The sequence below is a fragment of the Lepidochelys olivacea genome (genome assembly GCF_965140295.1).
Source record: "Lepidochelys olivacea isolate rLepOli2 genome assembly, chromosome: 2".
In the NCBI taxonomy this organism is placed as follows: domain Eukaryota; kingdom Metazoa; phylum Chordata; order Testudines; family Cheloniidae; genus Lepidochelys; species Lepidochelys olivacea.
This window is the reverse complement of record NC_140412.1, coordinates 109,269,645-109,291,323: the sequence shown is the minus strand read 5'-3', so window position 1 is coordinate 109,291,323 and position 21,679 is coordinate 109,269,645. Positions and strand designations below refer to the sequence as shown.

Genomic DNA, 21,679 nt, shown 5'->3' with positions numbered 1-21,679 from the left:
TAGCTATGTTGGTTCTACCAGTCTAGCCAGGATACAAAACATGTTATAACTTTTTTTTTTTGTAATGACTGAATACACACACAGTGAAACAGATGTCAAGAAGAACAACATTGTTTTTACTCAGTCACTTTCTTAATCATAACCATACTGACTTGCTCAAAATCAGAGTGAGTTAGAAGCAGAGGCAGGAGTAGTACTAAAAACACTGATTCACAATTCCTTGGTATAACAAATTAGACACATTCCCTAACTCACTTCCAGTAGCAAGGATTCACCTGTAATGTACTCTGATACGAAGTACAGTACACTCCCGTTTATCCAAATGGTCTTGGGGACAGCCTAAACTTTCAGATAGTCGGGCACTCACATAAACGTGAGTGCTACCAACCAACATAAGGAGCATGGGGGATGCACTCTGGATTCAGATAACCTAATTCCTTTTATCTGAAAATCCCAGTTTATTGAAATTATACTGTACTATAAGTGCCAGGTATTATTTTAAAATCATTTTATCTGACCTGCCTCCACCTCCTGATTGATGAACAATACGCCTCCACCTCCTGATTGATGAACAATACCAATGAACAATACAGGCGATGCCAGCTATGCTTAATTGGTTAACCATTTAAATGACATTTTTTAATCGTTTAAATGGTTAACTTTTAAAATGGTATTTACATGCCTAGTGTGAACCCTGAAGTCTTAAAGATAAGAAGGTAAATATAAAGAATCCAACTATGCAGTATTTCTTCCTAAAGGGGGATCAGTCAACTTGATGTTAATTTGAACGATTGTACTGCATAGTTCTGATTGATTACTGTTGAACTCGCTTGAGTACGAGTAATTTTACCAGGTGTCCTATATTCAGCATAGGGAAATATGGTCACCCTATATAAGTGGCATTATAAAATTGTAGTTATCTTTTGAGTTTGTATATAGACTAGTTTTTTGAGGTGTTGAATTTGCTTGTCTGAATTGTATTTACCGAAGGGTTTGATTAATTTGGCAGTTACAGCTTCAATGTCATGTGTTAGTATTGTTGTCCTGAATAGACTAGGTTGCCCGCCACTATGAGCTCTTTCACAGAATTCTTGATGAATGTGTTATTTTCCTTTTGTACTTGTTGATAGCCCATGTGATCGCAGTAGTATAAAAATATGTTAAGAATCAGACATGAGCTTCAAGCCAGAAAACTAGATGTTACTTGGTATGCCCAAGTATTGAATGTATTGCTGAAATGTGGTTGACTTACATTTCTTATGTGCAATACTTAAATACAGTGGGGATAAGATAAGGGTTAGTTTTCACTCTTACCCTTACGTTTTTTGGCTTTAATCTTAAACAAGCAGAAATAAAGGGAGAGAAATCATATGCAGGTTTATGAGTTGATACCATGGACCCCTTGCTGTTCAAGGGTCTGATCTTGCAAATCTTTATATGAGTAGTTTTATGGATTCTAGTGGGACCACTTGCAGGATAAGGTCCAAATTTGTACTTGATCTGTTCAGTTCTATACTGCTGGAATAAATAACCATGCATACCACACGGTGCATTGGAGAAATCTTGTTTCCCATGGCCAGAGACTTAAGGGTTTTTTTGTTTTGTTTGTTTTCGTTGGTTTTTCTTTTTTGACTCAATAGACCAGTGACCCCAAGACTATTTACCTCATGCCCTCCCCAACCCCTCTCTGCATTCCCCCTGAGCTGTGGCTGGGAGTGGAGCCGTGGCTCTGGGGCGCTGGACAGGGTAAGGGGGCTGGCAGCTGGGACCCTGGGCCAGGAGAGGAGCTGGGTGGTGCCTCCCCCGGCGGGAGCTGGCCTGGGCCCCAGCTGCGCCCCCCTGAATATTCTGCCCCACAGTTTGGGGACCTCTGCAATAGACTGATTTATTTAGGAGCATTTATGTTCTGTATCGGTTGGTCTTTGTAAACTACATTGAAAAATCTTTATAAAATGTATTTGGAAGGTGGAAACTGGTAACCATGGACAGTTACTAAAATTACAGTTTCTTTTTAGAGGCACTTGAATATGGTGATGGGCACAGTATAAGATTTTGTATTTAAAGGAGGTAACGATTTTGAGGGTCTTCTAATTGCAGTGGTTAAAACCCATATTTCAGCAGGTGGATGGAGTGAACTTTGTGTTCCTGAACATAGAGATCTGCAATGAAAAAATTGACAGCGGACTCATAACTAGGGCTCTACCAAATTCACAGCCATGAAAAACACGTCACGGACCGTGAAATCTGGTCTTCTGTGTGCTTTTACCCTAAACTATACAGATTTCACAGGGGAGACCAGTATTTCTTAAATTGAGGGGTCCTGATCCAAAAGGGAGTTGTGGGGGAGGGGCGCAAGGTTATTTTATGGGGCCCACGGTATTGCCACCCTTACTTCTGCTCTGCCTTCAGAGCTGGGTGGCTGGAGAACAGCAGCTGAAGAGTGGCAGCTGCTGACTGAGGGCTCGGTTCTGTAAGTAAGGGTGGCAATACCATATCATGCCATCATTACTTCTGCACTGCTGCTGGTCGTGGCTCTGCCTTCAGAGCTGGGTGACTGGCCAGCAGCCGCCGCTCTCCAGCTGCCCAGCTCTGAATGTGGCGCCGCTGCCAGCAGGAGCAAGGGTGGCAGTGCCGCAACCCTCCCCCACGACTCCTTTTTGGGTTAGGACCTCTACAATTACAACACCGTGAAATTTTAGATTTAAATACCTGAAATGTCTTCTTTTTAAAATCTTATGACCGTGAAATTGACCACAATGCACCATGAATTTGGTAGGGCCCTACCCATAACCTGTTGGTGTCCCTCAACATTCCACTGCGATTTGAGAAGTAAGAGTTTGTCCTTTTCTCTTGTTCTTTTGCTCCCTGGCTTGTCAGGATGGGAGAGCACCATGGGGCTGCTGCGATCGATGTGGAGTACTTTCCTGCTAAATGTGGATTGTCCGACTAGCATAATTCTGGTCATTACTGTAGAATGCTACTATGGATCTGTTCTCATTCAGAAAGGAGTTATAATGACCATGCTGGAACACTGTTTCCACATTTTACTTGTCAAGAATAATCCTCAATGTGTATGGGGATGGGTGGGCAGGCAGAGAAAGGGAGAATGAAGATTGTTGTGAAGCTTCAAAGGTAAAGATTCTATGCCAAATTCAGTGCTGTAAATCTGTTCTATAGAACGGCGTCAATTTGTGTAACAGTTAAATGTTTAAATACAAAAATTCCAGGATGCTTCAAGTTGGGGCTGGTGTTGGTTGTGAGCATGGTCGGGTTTTCTTTCTTCTCCTGCGCTATCATAAACATGGGTTAAGAATGCCACTCCATCTTTTTCTCTGGGTTTCTCTGGACTGATACTTTATGTTTAAACATACAGTAGGACTTAGTGGTTTTCTTTTGGACTCTTACATACAAAAAAACCCTGTTAAATTTTATCCTAGTAGATGATAAAACATATTTATCTATAAAGGTTCATAAATGCCAGTTCAGGATTGTTTTTTCCATTAAACGAGACTTCTCTTTTTCCAAGGAACTGTGTAGAGTTTGCTTACAGTTTATGCTAACTCAGTAGATTAAATGACATTAAGCTATTACACTACTAGATTATTACTCCTTAGTTTTTTTTTTAAAAGATAACTGAATATTGGTATGTATGTTTGTTCAAGCCAAACTTACTTCAGGTTGAGGTCTTGTATAACCAGATCATGACTCAGGCCTTGATCCTGAAAAAGCTCTCAAGTGCTAAATTTACATATATGAATCATCCAGTGAAGCCAATGGAACTGTGTATTTGTCTAAGGCCTGGTTTACACTACGAGTTTAGGTCGAATTTAGCAGTGTTACCTCGATTTAACCCTGCACCCATCCACATGATGAAGCCCTTTTTTTCGACTTAAAGGGCTCTTAAAATTGATTTCTTTACTCCACCCCCGACGAGGGGATTAGCGCTGAAATCGGTCTTGCTGGGTCGAATTTGGGATAGTGTGGACGCAATTCGACGGTATTGGCTTCTGGGAGCTATCCCAGAGTGCTCAGTAGTGACCGCTCTGGACAGAGCTCTCAACTCAGATGCACTGGCCAGGTAGACAGGAAAAGGCCTGCGAACTTTTCAGTCTAATTTCCTGTTTGGCCAGCATGGCGAGCTCACCTGCACAGGTCACCATGCAGAGCCCATCAGCGCAGGAAACCATGCAGTCCCAGAATCGCCGAAGAGCTCCAGCATGGACCGAACGGGGGGTACGGGATCTGATTGCTGTATGGGGAGACAAATCTGTGCTGGCAGAACTCAGTTCGAAAAAACGAAATGCCAAAACATTTGAAAAAATCTCCCAAGGGCATGAAGGACAGAGGCTATAACAGGGACCCTCAGCAGTGCTGCATGAAAATTAAGGAGCTCAGGCAAGCCTACCAAAAAACCAGAGAGGCAAACGGCCGCTCCAGTTCAGAGCCCAAGACATGATGCTTCTATGATGAGCTGCATGCCATTCTAGGGGGTTCAGTCACCACTACCCCCAACCCTGTGCTTTGACTCCATCCAAGGACTGGGAGTCAACACGGAAGTGGGTTTTGGGGGCGAGGAAGATGATGATGAGGAGGTTGTAGATAGCTGACAGCAAGGAAGCGGAGAAACTGGTTTCCCTAACAGCCAGGATCTGTTTATCACCCTGGACTGGAGCCACTACCCCCCGAACCCACCCAAGGTGGGCTCCTGGACCCTGAAGGTGGAGAAGGAGCCTCTGATGAGTGTACCTTTGTAAATATTATACATGGTTTAAAAGCAAGCATATTTAATGATTGATTTGCCCTTGAATTTGTGGCCAGTATAGCTACTGGAAAAGTCTGTTAACGTGTCTGGGAATGGAGCGGAAATCCTCCAGGGAACATCTCCATAAAGCTCTCCTGGATGTACTTCCAAAGCCTTTGCAAAAGGTTTCCGGGGAGGGCAGCCTTATTCCGTTCTTCATGGCAGGACACTTTACCACGCCAGGCCAGTAGCACGTAGTCGGGAATCATTGCAGAGCAAAGCATTGCAACGTATGGTCCCGGTGTTTGCTGGCATTCAAACAACATCCGTTCTTTATCTCTCTGTGTTACCCTCAGGAGAGTGATGTCATTCATGGTCACCTGGTTGAAATAGGGTGGTTTTAGTAAGCGGACATTCAGAGTTCCTGCTGGGCTGTTTGCCTGTGGCTGAACAGAAATCTTCCCTGCTTTTAGCCATGCAATGGAGGGAGGGGTGAAGCCATCATCCCAGAGAATTGGGTGTGTGTATGTGCGTGTGTGGTGGGGGGTTAGTTGGGTTTCTGCTGCATGTTAACCCGGAAACCACAACCCCTCCTTTTAAATTGCCAACCTATTTTAAATGGCCAACCCAACGGCTACTTTGTATGGGAAATGGGAGCGCTGCTGTTTGAAACCATTCCCACATGTTATGAAGGTTAAAGAAGCCAAAAGAGCGTGGCTTACCATGGCTGCCTGCAAGCCGAATTCTATTGCACGGCCCTGCATGAGTGATCTCTCACACCAAACTGGCATACCCTCAATAAGAGGCAAAATGCGACCTTGTAATTAAAACACATGTTCTGTGTAATGTTAACAGCAAGGTTTACCATGGAAGAGTGTACCCATAGTTCTATAAAATGTGTCTTTTTAACTACCACTCTCCCTTTTTTTTTTCCCCTCCACCAGCTGCATATGTTTCTCCTTCCCAGAGGCTAGTGAAGATTAGAAGGCGAAAAAAACGCACTTGCGATGAAATGTTCTCTGACCTCATGCTGACCTCCCACACTGACCGAGCACAGCAAAATATGTGGAGGCAGACAGTCTCCGAGTGCAGGAAAGCACAATATGAACGCGAGGAGAGGTGGTGGGCTGAAGATGATAGGTTGCGTCAGCTTGCTGACAGAAGGCAGGAATCAATGCTCAGGCTGCTGGAGGATCAAACTCATATGCTCCAGCGTATGGTTGAGCTGCAGGAGAGGCAGCAGGACCACAGACCTCTGCTACAGCCCCTGTGTAACCAACCGCCCTCCACTCCAAGTTGCATAGCCTCCTCACCCAGACGCCCAAGAATGCAGTGGGGGGCCCTCCGGACACCCAGCCACTCCACCCCAGAGGATTGTCCAAGCAACAGAAGGCTGGCATTCAATAAGTTTTAAGTTTTAAACTTTTGAAGTGCTGTGTGCCCTTGTCCTTCCCTCCTCCACCACCCCACCCGGTGCTTCTCTCCTCCACCACCCCTCCCTGGCTACCTTGGCAGTTATCCCCCTGTTTGTGTGATGAATAAATAAAGAATGCATGAATGTGAAGCAACAATGGTTTATTGCTTCTGCAAGTGGTGATCGAAGGGGGGAGGGCAGGGTACTTAGCTTACAGGAAAGTAGAGTGAACCCGGGGCTGGCGGGGTTTCATCAAGGAGAAACCAACGGAACTTTTACACCGTAGCCGGGCCAGTCATGAAACTGGTTTTCAAAGCTTCTCTGATGCACACCGCACCCTCCTGTGCTCTTCTAAATGCCCTGGTGTCTGGCTGCATTTGTAATCAGTGGCCAGACGATTTGCCTCAACGTCCCACCCCGCCATAAACGTCTCCTCTTTACTCTCACAGATATTGTGGAGCACACAGCAAGCAGTAATAACAATCGGAATATTGGTTTCACTGAGGTCTAAACGACTCAGTAAACTGCTCCAGCGGGCTTTTAAACACCCAAATGCACATTCTACCACCATTCTGCACTTGCTTAGCCTACAGTTGAACAGCTCCTGACTACTGTCCAGGCTGCCTGTGTATGGCTTTATGAGCCATGGCATTAAGGGGTAGGCTGGGACCCCAAGGATAACTATAGGCATTTCAACATCCCCAACGGTTATTTTCTGGTCTGGGAAGTAAATCCCTTCCTGCAAGTGTTCAAAGAGACCAGAGTTCCTGAAGATGCGAGCGTCCTGTATCTTTCCCGGCCGTCCCACTTTGATGTCTGTGAAACGTCCCTTGTGATCCACCAGTGCTTGCAGCACCATTGAAAAGTACCCCTTTCGGTTTATGTACTCGCTGCCTTGGTGCTCCGGTGCCAAGATAGGGATATGGGTTCCGTCTGTCGCCCCACCACAGTTAGGGAATTCCATTGCAGCAAAGCTAGCCGCTATGACCTGCACATTTCCCAGAGTCACTACCCTTGATTTTAGCAGCTCAGTGATTGCGTTGGCTACTTGGATCACAGCAGTCCCCACAGTAGATTTGCCCACTCCAAATTGATTTCTGACTGACCAGTAGCTGTCTGGTGTTGCAAGCTTCCACAGGGCTATCACCACTTGCTTGTGAACTGTGAGGGCTGCTCTCATCTTGGTATTCTTGCGCTTCAGGGCAGGGGAAAGCAAGTCACAAAATTCCATGAAAGTGCCCTTATGCATGCGAAAGTTTCTCAGCTACTGGGAATTGTCCCAGACCCACAACACTATGCGGTTCCACCAGTCTGTGCTTGTTTCCTGGGCCCAAAATCGGCGTTCCATGGCATGAACCTGCCCAATTGATACCATGACATGCACATTGCAGGGGCCCGTACTTTGTGAGAAGTCTATGTCCATGTCCTCATCACTCTCCTCATCACGCTGCAGTCGCGTCCTCGCCTGGTTTCGCTTTTGTTGCAGGTTATGGTTTTGCATATCCTACTGGATAATGCCCGCGGTGTTTATAGTGCTCATAATTGCGGCGGTGATCTGAGCGGGCTCCATGTTCCCTGTGTGATGGCATCTGTGCTGAAAAAAGGCGCAAAACGATTGTCTGCCGTTGCTCTTACAGAGGGAGGGGCGACTGATGACATGGGTTTACAGGGTTGGCTTACAGGGAATTAAAATCAACAAAGGGGGTGGCTTTGTATCAAGGAGAAACAGAATGGCCCCCTCAACAATAGAACTCAAAACCCTGGGTTTAGCAGGCCGTTGATTTCATGGAGGGAAGGAGAGGGGGGAGAAAATGAATACAAATGAATATAAAACAAATCTGGTCTATTTCTTGTTTTGATCCACATCATCTGTCTTTATACATCTTAGGCTGGCAGCAGACGGTGCAGTACTACTGCTAGCCATTGTCATCTCCTGGGTGCTTGCCAGAAGATGGTGCAGTAGGACTGCCGGCAGGACTGAATCTCCATGAGACTAAACTTAAAAAGGGAAATGACCTGGCTGAGTCACTCCCATGTTTGCCCAGGCGCCCCTGACCGACCTCACCAAGGTTAGCTAAAAGAGCACCCAGGAGTACAGAGTTGATGGCTACCGATCATAATGCACCGTCTGCTGCCAAAAGGCAATGAGCTGCTGCTGTGTAGCAATGCAGTACTGCGTCTGCCAGCACTCAGGAGACATACAGTGACGGTGAGCTGAGCGGGCTCCATGCTTGCCGTGGTATGGTGTCTGCACGGGTAATCCAGGAAAAAAGGCGCGAAATGATTGTCTGCTGTTGCTTTCACGGAGGGAGGGAGGGAGGGAAGGGGTGGCCTGACCATATGTACCCAGAACCACCTGCGGCAATGTTTTTGCCCCATCAGGCGTTGGGATTTCAACCCAGAATTCAAATGGGTGGCGGAGACTACAGGAACTGTGGGATAGCTACCCATAGTGCAACGCTCCGGAAGTCGACTGTAGCCTTGGTACTGTGGACACACTCTGCCAACTAAATGCACTTAGAGCATTTGTGTGGGGACACACACAATCGACTGTATAAAAAGGCTTTCTAAAAATCCGACTTCTATAAATTTGACCTAATTTTATAATGTAGACATGGTCTAAGTGTTTGCAGAACTCAAGGCTGAGTTTTCACTTTCTTGAGATTGGTGCTCATAAGAGACGTGGTACTGATAGATTGTTTATTATTCATGGTAGGTACTTTAACCAAGATAATTTTGTTTTCTTTACATGTGTATCTTTACAGTTGTAAACTCAATTAAATGGATGCAATTAATCTATTTGAGTTAATTTTGGGAAATTGTTTTTGTTTTGATATGCATGATAAACTCCTCAGTTTGGCATTTCAAACTTAGATATATGTGGAAGAAGAAAAATGTAAAAGTCATCATCTACTCTTTCTGCTGTCCGAAATAACTAAGTTTAATTTTGTTTATAATAGGTTATTTTCCTAATACAAATACATGATCCTGATTCTACTTTCAGATGTCAAGTGGATCTTATTGTTAACTTAGTCCCATTCTTCAAATTCTGTCTCACCTGAGAATAGTTCCTTTGATTTAATTGGAATTATTTCATTCAGGAAGAGTTTGCAGGATCAGGTCAATAGCTTGTGTAGGGTCTTACACAATAGAGGATTATTAGGTGCACTGTGAGGTCATGTATATCTTTCTCTATTGCATGTGTATCTAGAAAAGTTAGCAGACTTTTCTCCAAAGAGTGCACACGATCAACACTAATATCTGACAATAGAATCTGATTTTGAATTTAAATATTTCTGTTCTTGAAGATGCCTGCTGCTTGTGATTCACTGCTTGAAGATATTGAGGATATTGTGTCAGCACAAGATGTGAAACCACATGACCGACAGTTTGCACGAAAGAATGTTGTTCCTAAAGTGCGAAAACGCAGTTCACAAAAAAATGTTCAGGCAGATGATGATCCACCAAGCGATAGGTAAGTTCTTTTTTTCAAAAAAGCCCTAGTATGTACACACTTCCAGTTTTTTAAAATAAAAATGGAATGTGGCGTTGCCACATAGCTTTTAAGTTGTCTTCAGATTTGGTTGTAATAAAAACGTTGCTGCTTTTATTAAGCATGCTGATAATTTGGGGCCAGAGTTTCAAAAATACTCGGTACTCCCTATTGTGACCTAATTGCTAAAAAGCTCAGCAGCTCCCACTGAAATGCCTGAATGAAGTGACCGGATATACAATATTGGCCAGCACCTTGTATTATTTTCAGAGACAGTTACTGGATACTGAGAAGTTCTGACAATTTGGACTTTTCATTTAGGGTGTGTAAATGGGAGCTGAGCTCTTGAAAATCTTGCTCTTGGATTCTAGTGTTTTTTGGGGGTTTAGGGGTGGGGAAGTAGAATTTAAAATGTTAAAAGTGGTGACAGTTTACTGTTAAGTCTTTCAGATTACCTATTCAGTAATGGAAATAACTGACTGTTAAATGGCATGGAAGAGTATCAGCATCAGATAACATAAAACTGATATTCTGTAGAAAAAATGTTGGTTGCAACAGGAAAGCTGATGCATCTATGGATGTGGATAAATTGGAGAGAGTCCAGCGAAGGGCAACAAAAATGATTAGGGGACTGGAACACATGAGTTATGAGGAGAGGCTGAGGGAGCTGGGATTGTTTAGCCTGCAGAAGAGAAGAATGAGGGGGGATTTGATAGCTGCTTTCAACTACCTGAAAGGGGGTTCCAAAGAGGATGGCTCTAGACTGTTCTCAATGGTAGCAGATGACAGAACGAGGAGTAATGGTCTCAAGTTGCAGTGGGGGAGGTTTAGATTGGATATTAGGAAAAACTTTTTCACTAAGAGGGTGGTGAAACACTGGAATGCGTTACCTAGGGAGGTGGTAGAATCTCCTTCCTTAGAGGTTTTTAAGGTCAGGCTTGACAAAGCCCTGGCTGGGATGATTTAACTGGGAATTGGTCCTGCTTTGAGCAGGGGGTTGGACTAGATGACCTTCTGGGGTCCCTTCCAACCCTGATATTCTATGATATTCTATGATTCTATGCTTCTTCTTTCAAGAATAAAAAGAGGGAGTAGAAGTAGGTCTTTGCATTAAAGTATCCCTTCAAAGTAATTTTGAAATTGAACGTAAGTTTTTAGAAAGTGCTAAAAAGACTTCAAGATATTAGATCTGCCCTCTAGTCCCACTGCCAATTTTTGTGATTGTACATCATTTTCTTTTTTCTTTTCCCTGTTGCTACCTGTGAAGCCCACATAAACAATAGAAACTGAACATATGCAAAGTGCTATCAAATGCACTAAGGAAACAAGAAAATAATCCATTACCAGTCTTTAATCTTTTAATCCTGGAATTCACAGGAAACATCATTTTTGCTGTATGCTTTACAGTCTACTAGAGATCTGCTGAATTTCAGAAGCATAAGAGCATTTTTTTAATCATAAAGTCTGTAGAGTTAGCCCCATTCAAAGACAGTAGACACATTGATTCCATCATATCAAGAACATATTATTTGTTGCTGTATCAAGGATCTGCAGCTATCCATATTTAGTAGTTCTCTCTGTTGGCCACTCACCATTACTGTGTGGTTTTCAGTGTTTTTTACTCTGGTAATTTACGTCCCTACAAAGGATGACCTTTTTGGAGCTTTATGTCTGGGATTTAGCCATGGAGGTTTAAGGACTACACATGTGTGTTTGCTTTTATGCTAGGCCATGACTACACTACAGAGTTTTGTCAGGAAAACCTGCCTTTTTCCTACAAAACAGTTGAGGTATGCACACTTCAGAGCTACTTTTGGCCAAAAACTCTGCTGTTTTCCTGACAAAATAAAACCACCTGGACGAGAGGCATAAAGCATTTTGCAGAAAAGTTAAAGCTACAAGGCATCAGTGTACATACTGCTGTTTGTTTTGTTGACATAACTGATTTCCACCAGTATCCCACAATGCCTGCCCTGACTGCTCTGCTCACTGTTTGATCTCTGCTGCCCTGCAGGCGTGTACTTTCAAAGCGCCTGGAAATATCTGACAGCTGAGCATGCTGCTCTGTTCTGGGAACAAAGAGCAAATCATTAACTTGGAATGCTCCTGTTCTCCCCGGCACTAGGAAAACATGGGCAGGCAGACTTTTGCTGTCGGGAGTGTGGGGGCAGATGGCTGTGCTGCTTTGACATTCCTCAACATGGAGAGCTCACAGAGCTGCTCAGAATGCTGCTCCCGGCAGCTGAGGAGGCTGTGGGAGAACTCGGAGAGAATCACAGAACCATAGGCAGGCAGAGCGGGCTGCTTCTGCCAGGAGTGTAGGGAGAGACTGCTGTGCAGAGCAGAGTCAGGGGCTGATGTGTGTGTGGGGTGTTCCCCTCCCCCTGCCTCAGGATAAGTTGGTCAGCCTGCTGTCTCCCTCTCCCTCCACACACACAACTCTCTTCTTCCTCCCTCCCCACACTTCAGTTGAAAAGTTGACAATCTACTAGGAAGCCCATGGAATGATGGGATTGAGAAACCTGCATCATGTGACACTGCACCTGCCCCATGAGGCATTGCAAATCCTTCCCAAAGCATCCTGCAGCTAGTTGCACAGTGGGAAAGCTACCACCGTGCACTGCTCTCTGAATCGAGTATGGATGCACTCTGCCGACACAAGGAGAATAGTGTGGACACGCAACAGTGGTTTTAATTGAAGCGGCATAACTTTTTCTGACAAAACTTTGTAGTATAGACAAGGCCCTACTAATTTTCTGCAAACGGGCATGATTCTTATCCATTGGCCATTCTTGACTCCTCAGTGTTTCTTAGGGCTTGTCTGCACTTACAGTGCTTCAGTGGCGCAGCTGCAGAGCCTTTTTGAAGACACTACCTAGCCTTCTCCCATCAGTGTCAGTACTCCACCTCCCCAAGAGGTGTTAACTACTTTGACCGGAGAAGCCCACCTTCCTGAGCAATGTACATAGAGCTTCAGAGTTACAAACACCTTGGGAATGGAGGTTGTTTGTAACTCTGAACAAAACGTTGTGGTTCTTTCAAAAATTTACAACTGAACATTGACTTAATACAGCTCTGAAACTTTACTATACGGAAGAAAAATGCTGCAATTAAGGATCTTAATTTAAATGAAACAAGCACAGAAAGAGTTTCCTTACCTTATAAAATCTCTTTTTAAACTTTCCCTTTATTTTTTTAGTAGTTTACGTTTAACACAGTACTGTACTGTTTGCTTTTTTTTTTTTTTTTCTCTTCTGCCTGATTGCATACTTCTGGTTCCAAATCGGGTGTGTGGTTGACCGGGCAGTTCGTAACTCTCAGGGTGTACTGTAGTTATACAGATGTAAATTGGTAGTGTAAGCCAAGCCTTGAGATTTCTGTTCTGTTCTTCTAGTGGGCTCTTTTGTATCATGGCTGTACCTCTGCAGAGGCTTTATTCTGGAGCAACCTTTTTTAGCCCAATTATAAATCTTCAAATAAGCTGGCATGCCCTGTACTACAGTGGTACAAATCTGCCACAATAATACTTTTTTCAAAGTAGCAGCTTTTTAATTCTTTAATTAATTTTTTTCTTTTTAATAATACATTTGTAGCTCAGAAAGATTGGGGTACAGAGCTTTTCATCCCTACCTCACTGGTCAGTAGCGGCTCTGGATTAGTAGTGATGTCTGATAGGTAGCCTGTGTGGAGTGAGTTGAAGGCACATAGGTGAGGCAGCATGAGAAGCTTGCAATTTAGCTGTACCTATTTCATGGATAGATGACTTATTTTTAGTGCTGCCAGTCTCGTATTGTGTATGAACATTGAAATCTCTATCTAAGAAAAAAAAATCGGGTTTGGTTTTTAGGTTTTTGATTCCATGTAGCCACAGAATATAGTCTTCTCTTTCCATATACCCTCTCTATTTTGAAGCTATCATTTCTTTCTTACCTTCCCTGCCCCCCATTAAAATACTGAATCTTTTCTTCCCTCTCCACCTCATTGAGGCTGGGTGGAGGGTTACATGTGTGAGTCATTTAACATTCCAATGTATAAGGACCAAAACCTTTTGTTCCTGAGTGCCTGAAATGACTTCATGTTTTATTTTGTTTTTATCTCTAACTTGCTTTCCTGATTCTGTTCACTCAACAGCATTATTCCCGGTGCGCAAAAAATTTGGATACGCACATGGGGATGTTCTCATAATAATTCAGATGGAGAATACATGGCTGGACAGTTGGCTTCTTATGGGTACAAAATTACAGGTAATGATCTCAGTCAAACTACTTTCAGGTTTTTTGCTGATTTAATATTTAGATTGAACCAGTCTAGTCTTTTTAAATTAGATTTTACTACACCCACTTTCACCTCACCATGTTAGCTAGCTTGTTTGGCATGAGTAAACTGTATTTGGAAGTCCATTCAGTGATGTGAACCATATTTGTGGGCCTCAGAGAATTGTAGGACAGCAAGGGACTGCAAGAGGTCATCTAGTCCAGGCCCATGCATCTTTTGAGGCAGTTCTGATCTGTTATGTCAGATTGATGTTTGTATGTGATGAGTCCTGCTAAAAATTACTGAACTTAAGTTAAAATAGATTTTGGTGCAGATTCAGTAGTTCATTTTTACATCTCACTGTCTTGGGGATTTTTAAATCTCTACTTTAGTTAAAACCTGAACTAAATCTTATGTCAGTAAACTTCTGTGTTTTTCTTATATAACTATAAACAAATTCATTGTCTGTAGTCTTCAGATATATATGTGTGTGTGTGTGTATATATATATGTGTATATGTGTGTGTGTGTATATATATATATATAAAAACTTTGAGATTTTATATGCCAGATTTTAACTTGAACTTTTAAACCTGCTTTTTGAGGATGAATTTTACAGTAGAAACACTAAAAACCTTTAACTGCCTGTTGAGTTTTAGGAGACCTGCAGACTGCATATTATTTTGAATGCAACTGAGATCTAACTGGACAAAGAAAGATTTGGTGTGCTCAGCTGCAATTGGGGACACTAATTTGAAGCCTGTCTTTTTTTCTTTATGTGCTGGCAGATTCTGATCATGGTACAGAAGTAGCACACTTGTCCTTAGGGGCAAGAACACCATGTGACATAAAATAGTGCTCCCTCCTGACAAGTTAAGTACTGCATTGATAGGACCCAAAAGGAGAGTCCTGTTTCATTACCCTCCCCTGGAAAAAAATGGTGATCACTGATAAGAAGAAAAGAGAGAGAGAGACTTTTCCTCTGATCAAACGAAAGTGAATGGCTTCATAACCATTATGGTTGGCTTATAGGTTTCAGAGTAGCAGCCGTGTTAGTCTGTATTCGCAAAAAGAAAAGGAGTACTTGTGGCACCTTAGAGACTAACAAATTTATTTGAGCATAAGCTTTGGTGAGCTACAGCTCACTTCATCGGATGCATTGAGTGGAAAATACAGTGGGGAGATTTATATACATAGAGAACATGAAACAATGGGTTTTACCAATCACACTGTAACCAGAGTGATCACTTAAGGTGAACTATTATAGGGTAACATCTAACAGATAACAGCAAATTCTGTGATAATCTTGTGGGTTTGTTTTACTTCCAGTGGTTTCTGGTAGAGTAAGGTGTTTTGGTTTATTCTATTTTATTTTTGTTAAGCAGAACCCAACCATTGGTCTAAACATAAGGAAGCATACTGTCATTTGAACACCTGGGTGAGGAGTGACTTGGAGGGAATGTCTTTTGTCACTTAACGACTTGTCTGTCAGACTTTGGAGCAGAGTTGACCGACTTTGATGGGCACCATGTCAAGCTCTTTATTTCTGGAGGGGTAACTATTGTGATATGTAGACTTTGGGGCAGGATCTTCTGGATTCCAAGGGATATAAGACCCTACCTTCTCCTGCTTCCCCTTTGAACAAGACTTTTTAACATTCTCATCTGTTTGCCCTCCTCTCCTTTGCCGCAAACAAGCATTACAACATGCCTAATACAGTGATGAAAAGATCACGTAAGAAAACTGAAAACATCTGTAACATACTGAAATTAAAACCGTAGCTCTTAACCAGTCAAAGTTGAGAATGAAGGACACAATGCAAAATAATAGCAAATGAGTTAAATTTTCATAGAGAGAGTTCCCCAGGTGATTGCTTCAGCATGTATCTGGATACTTTAACGCATTTATGCCTAAGGTTAGGCACTCAAATACTACAGTAATGTGTGATATAAAATCCTATATAGAATAGAGTAGGAGCGGGTCTTAATGGATGTTAAATGATGTGTGAACTTTCCCCACTCATCTTTAGTCTCTGCCCACACTCAGATTTGAAACTGTTAGTGACTTAGTGAAGACTATTCAAACATAGTTTTAGTTAGGAAGGTACTAATGTTTTCCCTACCTTGCGTAGATTGAGACTTTTTTGCAAAACTAAGTTAAATCTTGTTTACATAGGCCGTACAGCATTTCCCATCTAGCCAATGTGAAGTGGATCCAATTGTTCAAAAATGTGATTTAGCTCAGACAGAGCCTGCATTATTCATTTGTTGTCATAAATCTGGACTCCAAGAAAAGTGTGTGCAGTTTTGGAGTGTTGGACAAATATATTGGGCAGTAAGAGGTGTCCATCATCATATTTTCTAGTATACTTTGTATGGATTGGATTAAAGAACATATCTCACAAACAATATATGCTTCATGTAGCACCAAGCTCTAACTAGCCAGAGGAGATTGGTGCCAGCTGATTCCAGAGCCTACTGTTAGAGGCAGATCTGGACAAAAATGTTTTTAAATGTGCTCTAAAAGTGGCCACATTTAAAACATTTTTGACAAAATGTATTTTTTCAAAATATGCTCTTTTGACAAAGCTGGGAAGGTTTCTGGGGTCCAGGGTAGACTCTCTGGTCATTTCTGACCAGAGAAAGAACTAGAGATGTTAAAACAGCTGTTTAGAGACAACTTCATTTCATGGAAATGTTTGAAAGGTGGTTTGTGTGTGTGTGTGTGTAAGAAAAACAAATTTCAAAACCTCAAAAGTTTTCACAAAATGGAATTGTTCTCCTGCCTGCTTGAGGACTCAAATGTATTTCCAGTGAGCAAATTCCTGAGTAGAGGACCTGCTACAATGAATACCTTGCTTCCAATTTCCTTGAGCTTTAATGTGGGTCAGACAGTCTGTATTCTCAAGATGCAATTATATGCTGTACTGTATATGCTGTACTGTACTGTGGAATATATCACCTGTCCTTTTGTAACCACGTAACCAGTCCTGTCATTCTAAAATTAGGGCAAATGGCAATCTGCTACCCTGCATGCAGTAATGGAGTGCACTCTGTTATTTGCTAATTGATCATATTGTTTTTGTTTTAAAATTTTGTCAAATATTAAAAAGTCTGCAAACAAAAGTGTCTGAAATTTAACTCTGACTTTAAAACTCTCAGTTGATTCTTGGATTATATGTGAAATCAGCAAAATCAAAAATTGTCATAGAATTCATTGTAATAATCTTTTAAATTGCATGACCCATTAAGAGTGACATATTGGAATACCACGGTAGTTTCATCATGGACAATGTTTAGCTATCTGGAGGTAAGGAACTTGTGGGGTTATTTTTGGCACACAGTATGGTAATAAAATTGACAGACTTTTCAAGAGAACATTTGGGTTTTACATACATCCTTGTTTCAGGGTAAAAAATATAGCTTTGTGGGGAAGTCCTAAGTATTTGCAGTGGGGTCTTAGTGGGCCCCAGGATTGAGTGGCTCAGAAATACCTCTGGTTATGATACAGTTCATTTATTAGACATGTAGGCTCTGGTTATGTGGTGGACATGAAATTGAGTCACGATTGCCAATACATATTTGAAAGGTAGTTGCTCCAGATGGCTTTAATTTTAAAAGATTTTATTCTTTTGCGGTCATCCCTAGCAGCCTGAAAATTCAAGGGAAGGTGAAGGTATGTGAACCTACAGTGGGGAAAACCACTACAATGCATTTAATACCTTTGCTCATAGGAAGCATACCGGGGGATTGCTTTCCAGTACAGGACAAATGGAACTTAAATAATATGGGTCACTCCTCTGCTCAGTTTCCTTTGAAATAGTCAGATGGAGATTTCAAAGGAACAAGACTTTGTGCCCTCATGTCATTTTGCTGTTTGTTATCAAGCCTCCGCTTTCTGATGCCATTGGGGAATAACTGTATTTTCACTTTGTAATGAAAAGAGTAAATCCTGGTTATTTATGCTTGGGATATTGGTAGACTGAGTGGTAAACATTTTAAAAATGAAGGGTGAGAATTTCCTTTTTGCCTGAAATGTTTCAGGCCAGAAGTGATTTTTTTTTTAAGAAGTTTGAAATGCCAAACTGCATCTGTCATAAAGCCATAAAGATGTAATTTGCAGGACTATTTTGGGAAGCCAGGGCTCAAAAGCATTGTTTAAAACTTCTCTGACGCTGAGAACTAATGCATAGACTTTTTATGTAATTATTTGTAGAGCTAGTTTTCAAGTTGAATTCGCAAACTGTTTGGTTCTGTGCCTATTTCTGCGGTGATTGATAGAATTTGCATTAACCTTGTGTATAACTGAATGTCAGCAAATTTGAGGAACGGACTCTCACAATTTTCCACAACTGTCCAATTGTAGTGTATACCACACTTTGGCCCTACTGTTAGAGACATTTTCTGTCATCCTGGAGGAAAGTTCTAGAAGCCTTGTGTTAATGATTCCACTTAATGGAATTGCGGAGGCGGTGGAATAAAAGTATCTTCCAGGAAGTGAAATCTGAGCTCCTTCACTCCACCTTCAGTTTTTGATTTTGCATGACAGAAGCAGGGAATCTTAATTTCTGCCATCCCTCATCTCCAAAGAATCACGAGGGTAAAATTTTACAAAGAGGAAGTGAGAAAAGCCTCATAAGAATGACAGAGATGCATATATTTGATGTCCCTCCACCCTTGGTGCTGATTTGCAGTAATGTAGGAGGCAACAGCTGTTTCAGACAATTTGTCCTGCTGCAGCCTCCTCACCACCAAGTTTTTGATACTAGCAGGCAAAGTGAGCTTTTACCTACAGGCAATCATGCTTCTTTCCTTCAGGGCAGAATTCATCATTTGCTCAATTCTCAAGCTGGGACGTATTCTTATTTACAATGGGAACTAGACAAGCTTTGGATTTTTATCATAGCTAGTCCCCATACCCCTATTCCCAGTTTTTTTGTTATATGACCAAAAAATTGTTGCTTTTCTAAATCAGGTGAATGTATTCCCTTGCTTTAAGTGTCTCTGGACATGGGTGAGTCTGCCTGGTTCTTAACAATTGCCCTTTTGAAGCTTATCTTAACTGGGCCTATATCTTTCTCTGTTCTATGTTACTTTCATAGTTGAAGTTTCTGAGACTTTGGAAGCAGGCCTGAGGGACTGAAAAATCTCACAAGCACATTATCCTCACTGACAGTTGGGTAATGCGTGTAAATCCAGGCATGCACACCTGTTTGGGGTTAATTTTTTTTTAGTAGCAGTCAGTCTGTTCCATACTCTAATGCTTGTGCACCAGACTAAATTCTGGCACTGCTGGCATTCTCAGATTACAGCATAATGGCTTTTAAGTGACACATTGTTCGCAGGTCAGTTCATTTTCTAAGCACCTTGCTTCCTCATCTGAAAGTTGTGCATGCAGTAAAGGGTTAGGTCACTGGTAATTGAACCTGTGGGACTGCACCAGTATAAACTGCCAAGGTGAAATGTGTCTATGATAGCTGTCATCTTCTGGGTGATGTTCTGCTCTTATCCATGCAGAGCATGTTAATCAGCCATTGCAATTGGGCCTATCTCATAGTTCCCAGCATAGCACCCTTAAGCAGTGGTTTATGAGTGATTTTGAAAAGCTTGTGGGAAAACAGACCAGTTCCCATAACTCCCAGAGAAACTCAGGACATTGCTCAGGCATATCCTCAAAATGAAGGCCTGGATTTTCTCAGACTGTTTTCACCTGGAGAGCCTGAAACTCAATCACCAAATGTTTTAAGTGATCCAAGAGAAATAGAGAAGCGTTACTGGAATTTGTGCTATAACTTGGTAACAGTTCCATTTGCTGTCTAAAGATGAAGTTCAGAAAGTGCCACTCGATGTTTAGTATGCAGTTACAGACTAATACAATGGAGTTCTTGAGACCTGCGGTGAGCAGCAGTAGCTATAGAACTTTTGAATCAGGAAGGACTCTTTTCATTAACAGATTGGAAACAGTTGGGTGTTGGAAAGTCCAGAGTGGGTGCTTTTGTGCATGGTAGTACAGTGATTGTTTTAGGGGCTTCTGATCAAGGTAGCAGGTGCAGGAGATGATTGAGAGTTTTGAACAGTTGGCCTCTTTGAACTGTACTGAACCTATAGATGCAGCCCACACACCCGGTCTGTGTTCGCATCATGAAGGCCGGGGTAATGGTTATGCAAACCTTCGTGGATAATTGTGTCTAGTTCCCAAATATTTACAAGTGTTGACCTGGCAAAGTGTGTAATGCTATAATTTTTTTAGGGGCAGGTACAAATGGCATTGTCTTCCCACCCAACAACTCCTTAATTTAATGGTGTGTGTGTCTCCATGACAATTCTCCATGACTACTATGCAACAGTGCATATTCATACAAATCTGGAAACGTATTCTGTCAGCCCCTGCAAAACCAACCCAATCAGTACACAAAACAATAAAAAGCCACACATCTTGTGTAAAGGTTCCCCAGTCTCTGAAGACCGACTCTTCCTAAACTGTGTGTGTCTGCTGTCTCAAGAGTGAGAGACTTTCTTGAAGAGGTTATGGGTTCCTGGCATGGCCTCTATTGTCATCCTGGTTCTTGCCTAATTCCTTCATTTCTGACTAGCCCATGCTTGTGGAGCTCACATCTTGATTCCTCACTAGCCACATGTCTTAGTGTTTGTACAGTAGTGTCACATAATATAATTTAAATACGGTAATATTTAAAATATATATACTTACATGAAATATACTTTTCAAAATTGATATTTCATGCAACCCTAGTTGGCAATTAGTGATTATAAAACTGAAATCTTAATTTACAAAGTAAAGTTTTTTATCACATTGCAATTGGTTGTTGGGTGTAGTGTGCGGATTCTGGACGGCGTTGGTGGCGTGTGACCTAGAACAGGTCAGACTAGGTGCTCTGGAGGTCCCTTCTGGTTTTGAATCCTGATTATTAAAGGGATATGTGCTGTATCTCTGGTAGCCAACAGGTGGCAGTATTGGATAACTAATACTGTACAATACTCTGTGTGTGTGTGTGTGTGTGTGTGTGTGTGTACACATGTACAATGCTGTGTGTGTGTGAGAGACTCGATCAGCTTGGCTACACAATTTAGTAGTGTCAGGTTTTAATCACCTGAAATTGGATTAGTTGACTCTTTTTTGAATAAAAATTTTAATATTTGTTATCAGAATAGTTACAATGTAAATTTTTTGTGTTTGAGTTTCTGGATGATCAAATAAAAAAAGCATATTTGCGCAAAATTAATTTGGGCTTAATTTAAATTGACAGTTACAAACTTAGTTCCTCCATTTAGAAACCCTTCCCCACTTGATTTTTACTGATTTAGGGGAAAATATGTTAATGTTTGGTCTGAAACATTCCTGCAGGGCTGTGGACATATTTCTTTTATAACTAACCCTCCAGGTCTTTTTAATTATGAGTGAATGGATTTGAAGTTATTAAAAAACTTTTAAATCGATGTGTGTGTAAAGATGTGTGTTTTAACCATTTTAATAGTGTCTATAGTTGTAAAATATTTAAAATTGTAGAAATTGCTGAAATGCAGCTACCTGGTGTGGTGGAAATTAACAGCTGTTTGGCAGTACACAGTTGCTTAGGACATATCTTAATATTGCAAAGGGAGGTAGAGTTTAGATAGAGGAAATAATAGTCTCAGTATTTTGGATAGGTTCTTTTTATTGTAGAAAGTAGCATAGGTTCTTGAGTTAGATGGTCAGGATCATGGTTTTATGATTCACTCAGGTAAATTCCATACACCAGGGGTTCTCAAACTTCATTACAC

At 41.8% G+C, this 21,679-nt stretch overlaps 1 protein-coding gene across 3 annotated transcripts in view; it reads left to right on the top strand.

Moving 5' to 3' along the window:
• Positions 1–21,679, top strand: part of CDKAL1 (CDKAL1 threonylcarbamoyladenosine tRNA methylthiotransferase) — a 663,359-nt gene that overhangs the window by 9,525 nt on the left and 632,155 nt on the right. For 2 of the 3 annotated variants that reach the window (XM_084618215.1, XM_084618214.1), the window contains 2 exons: positions 9,464–9,630; positions 13,780–13,892. In XM_084618215.1, the coding sequence (XP_084474341.1) occupies positions 9,464–9,630; positions 13,780–13,892 (280 nt within the window). Of the gene's footprint in view, positions 1–8,268; positions 8,365–9,463; positions 9,631–13,779; positions 13,893–21,679 lie in introns of those variants that run through there. The other variant, XM_084618213.1, reaches the window with a different exon arrangement.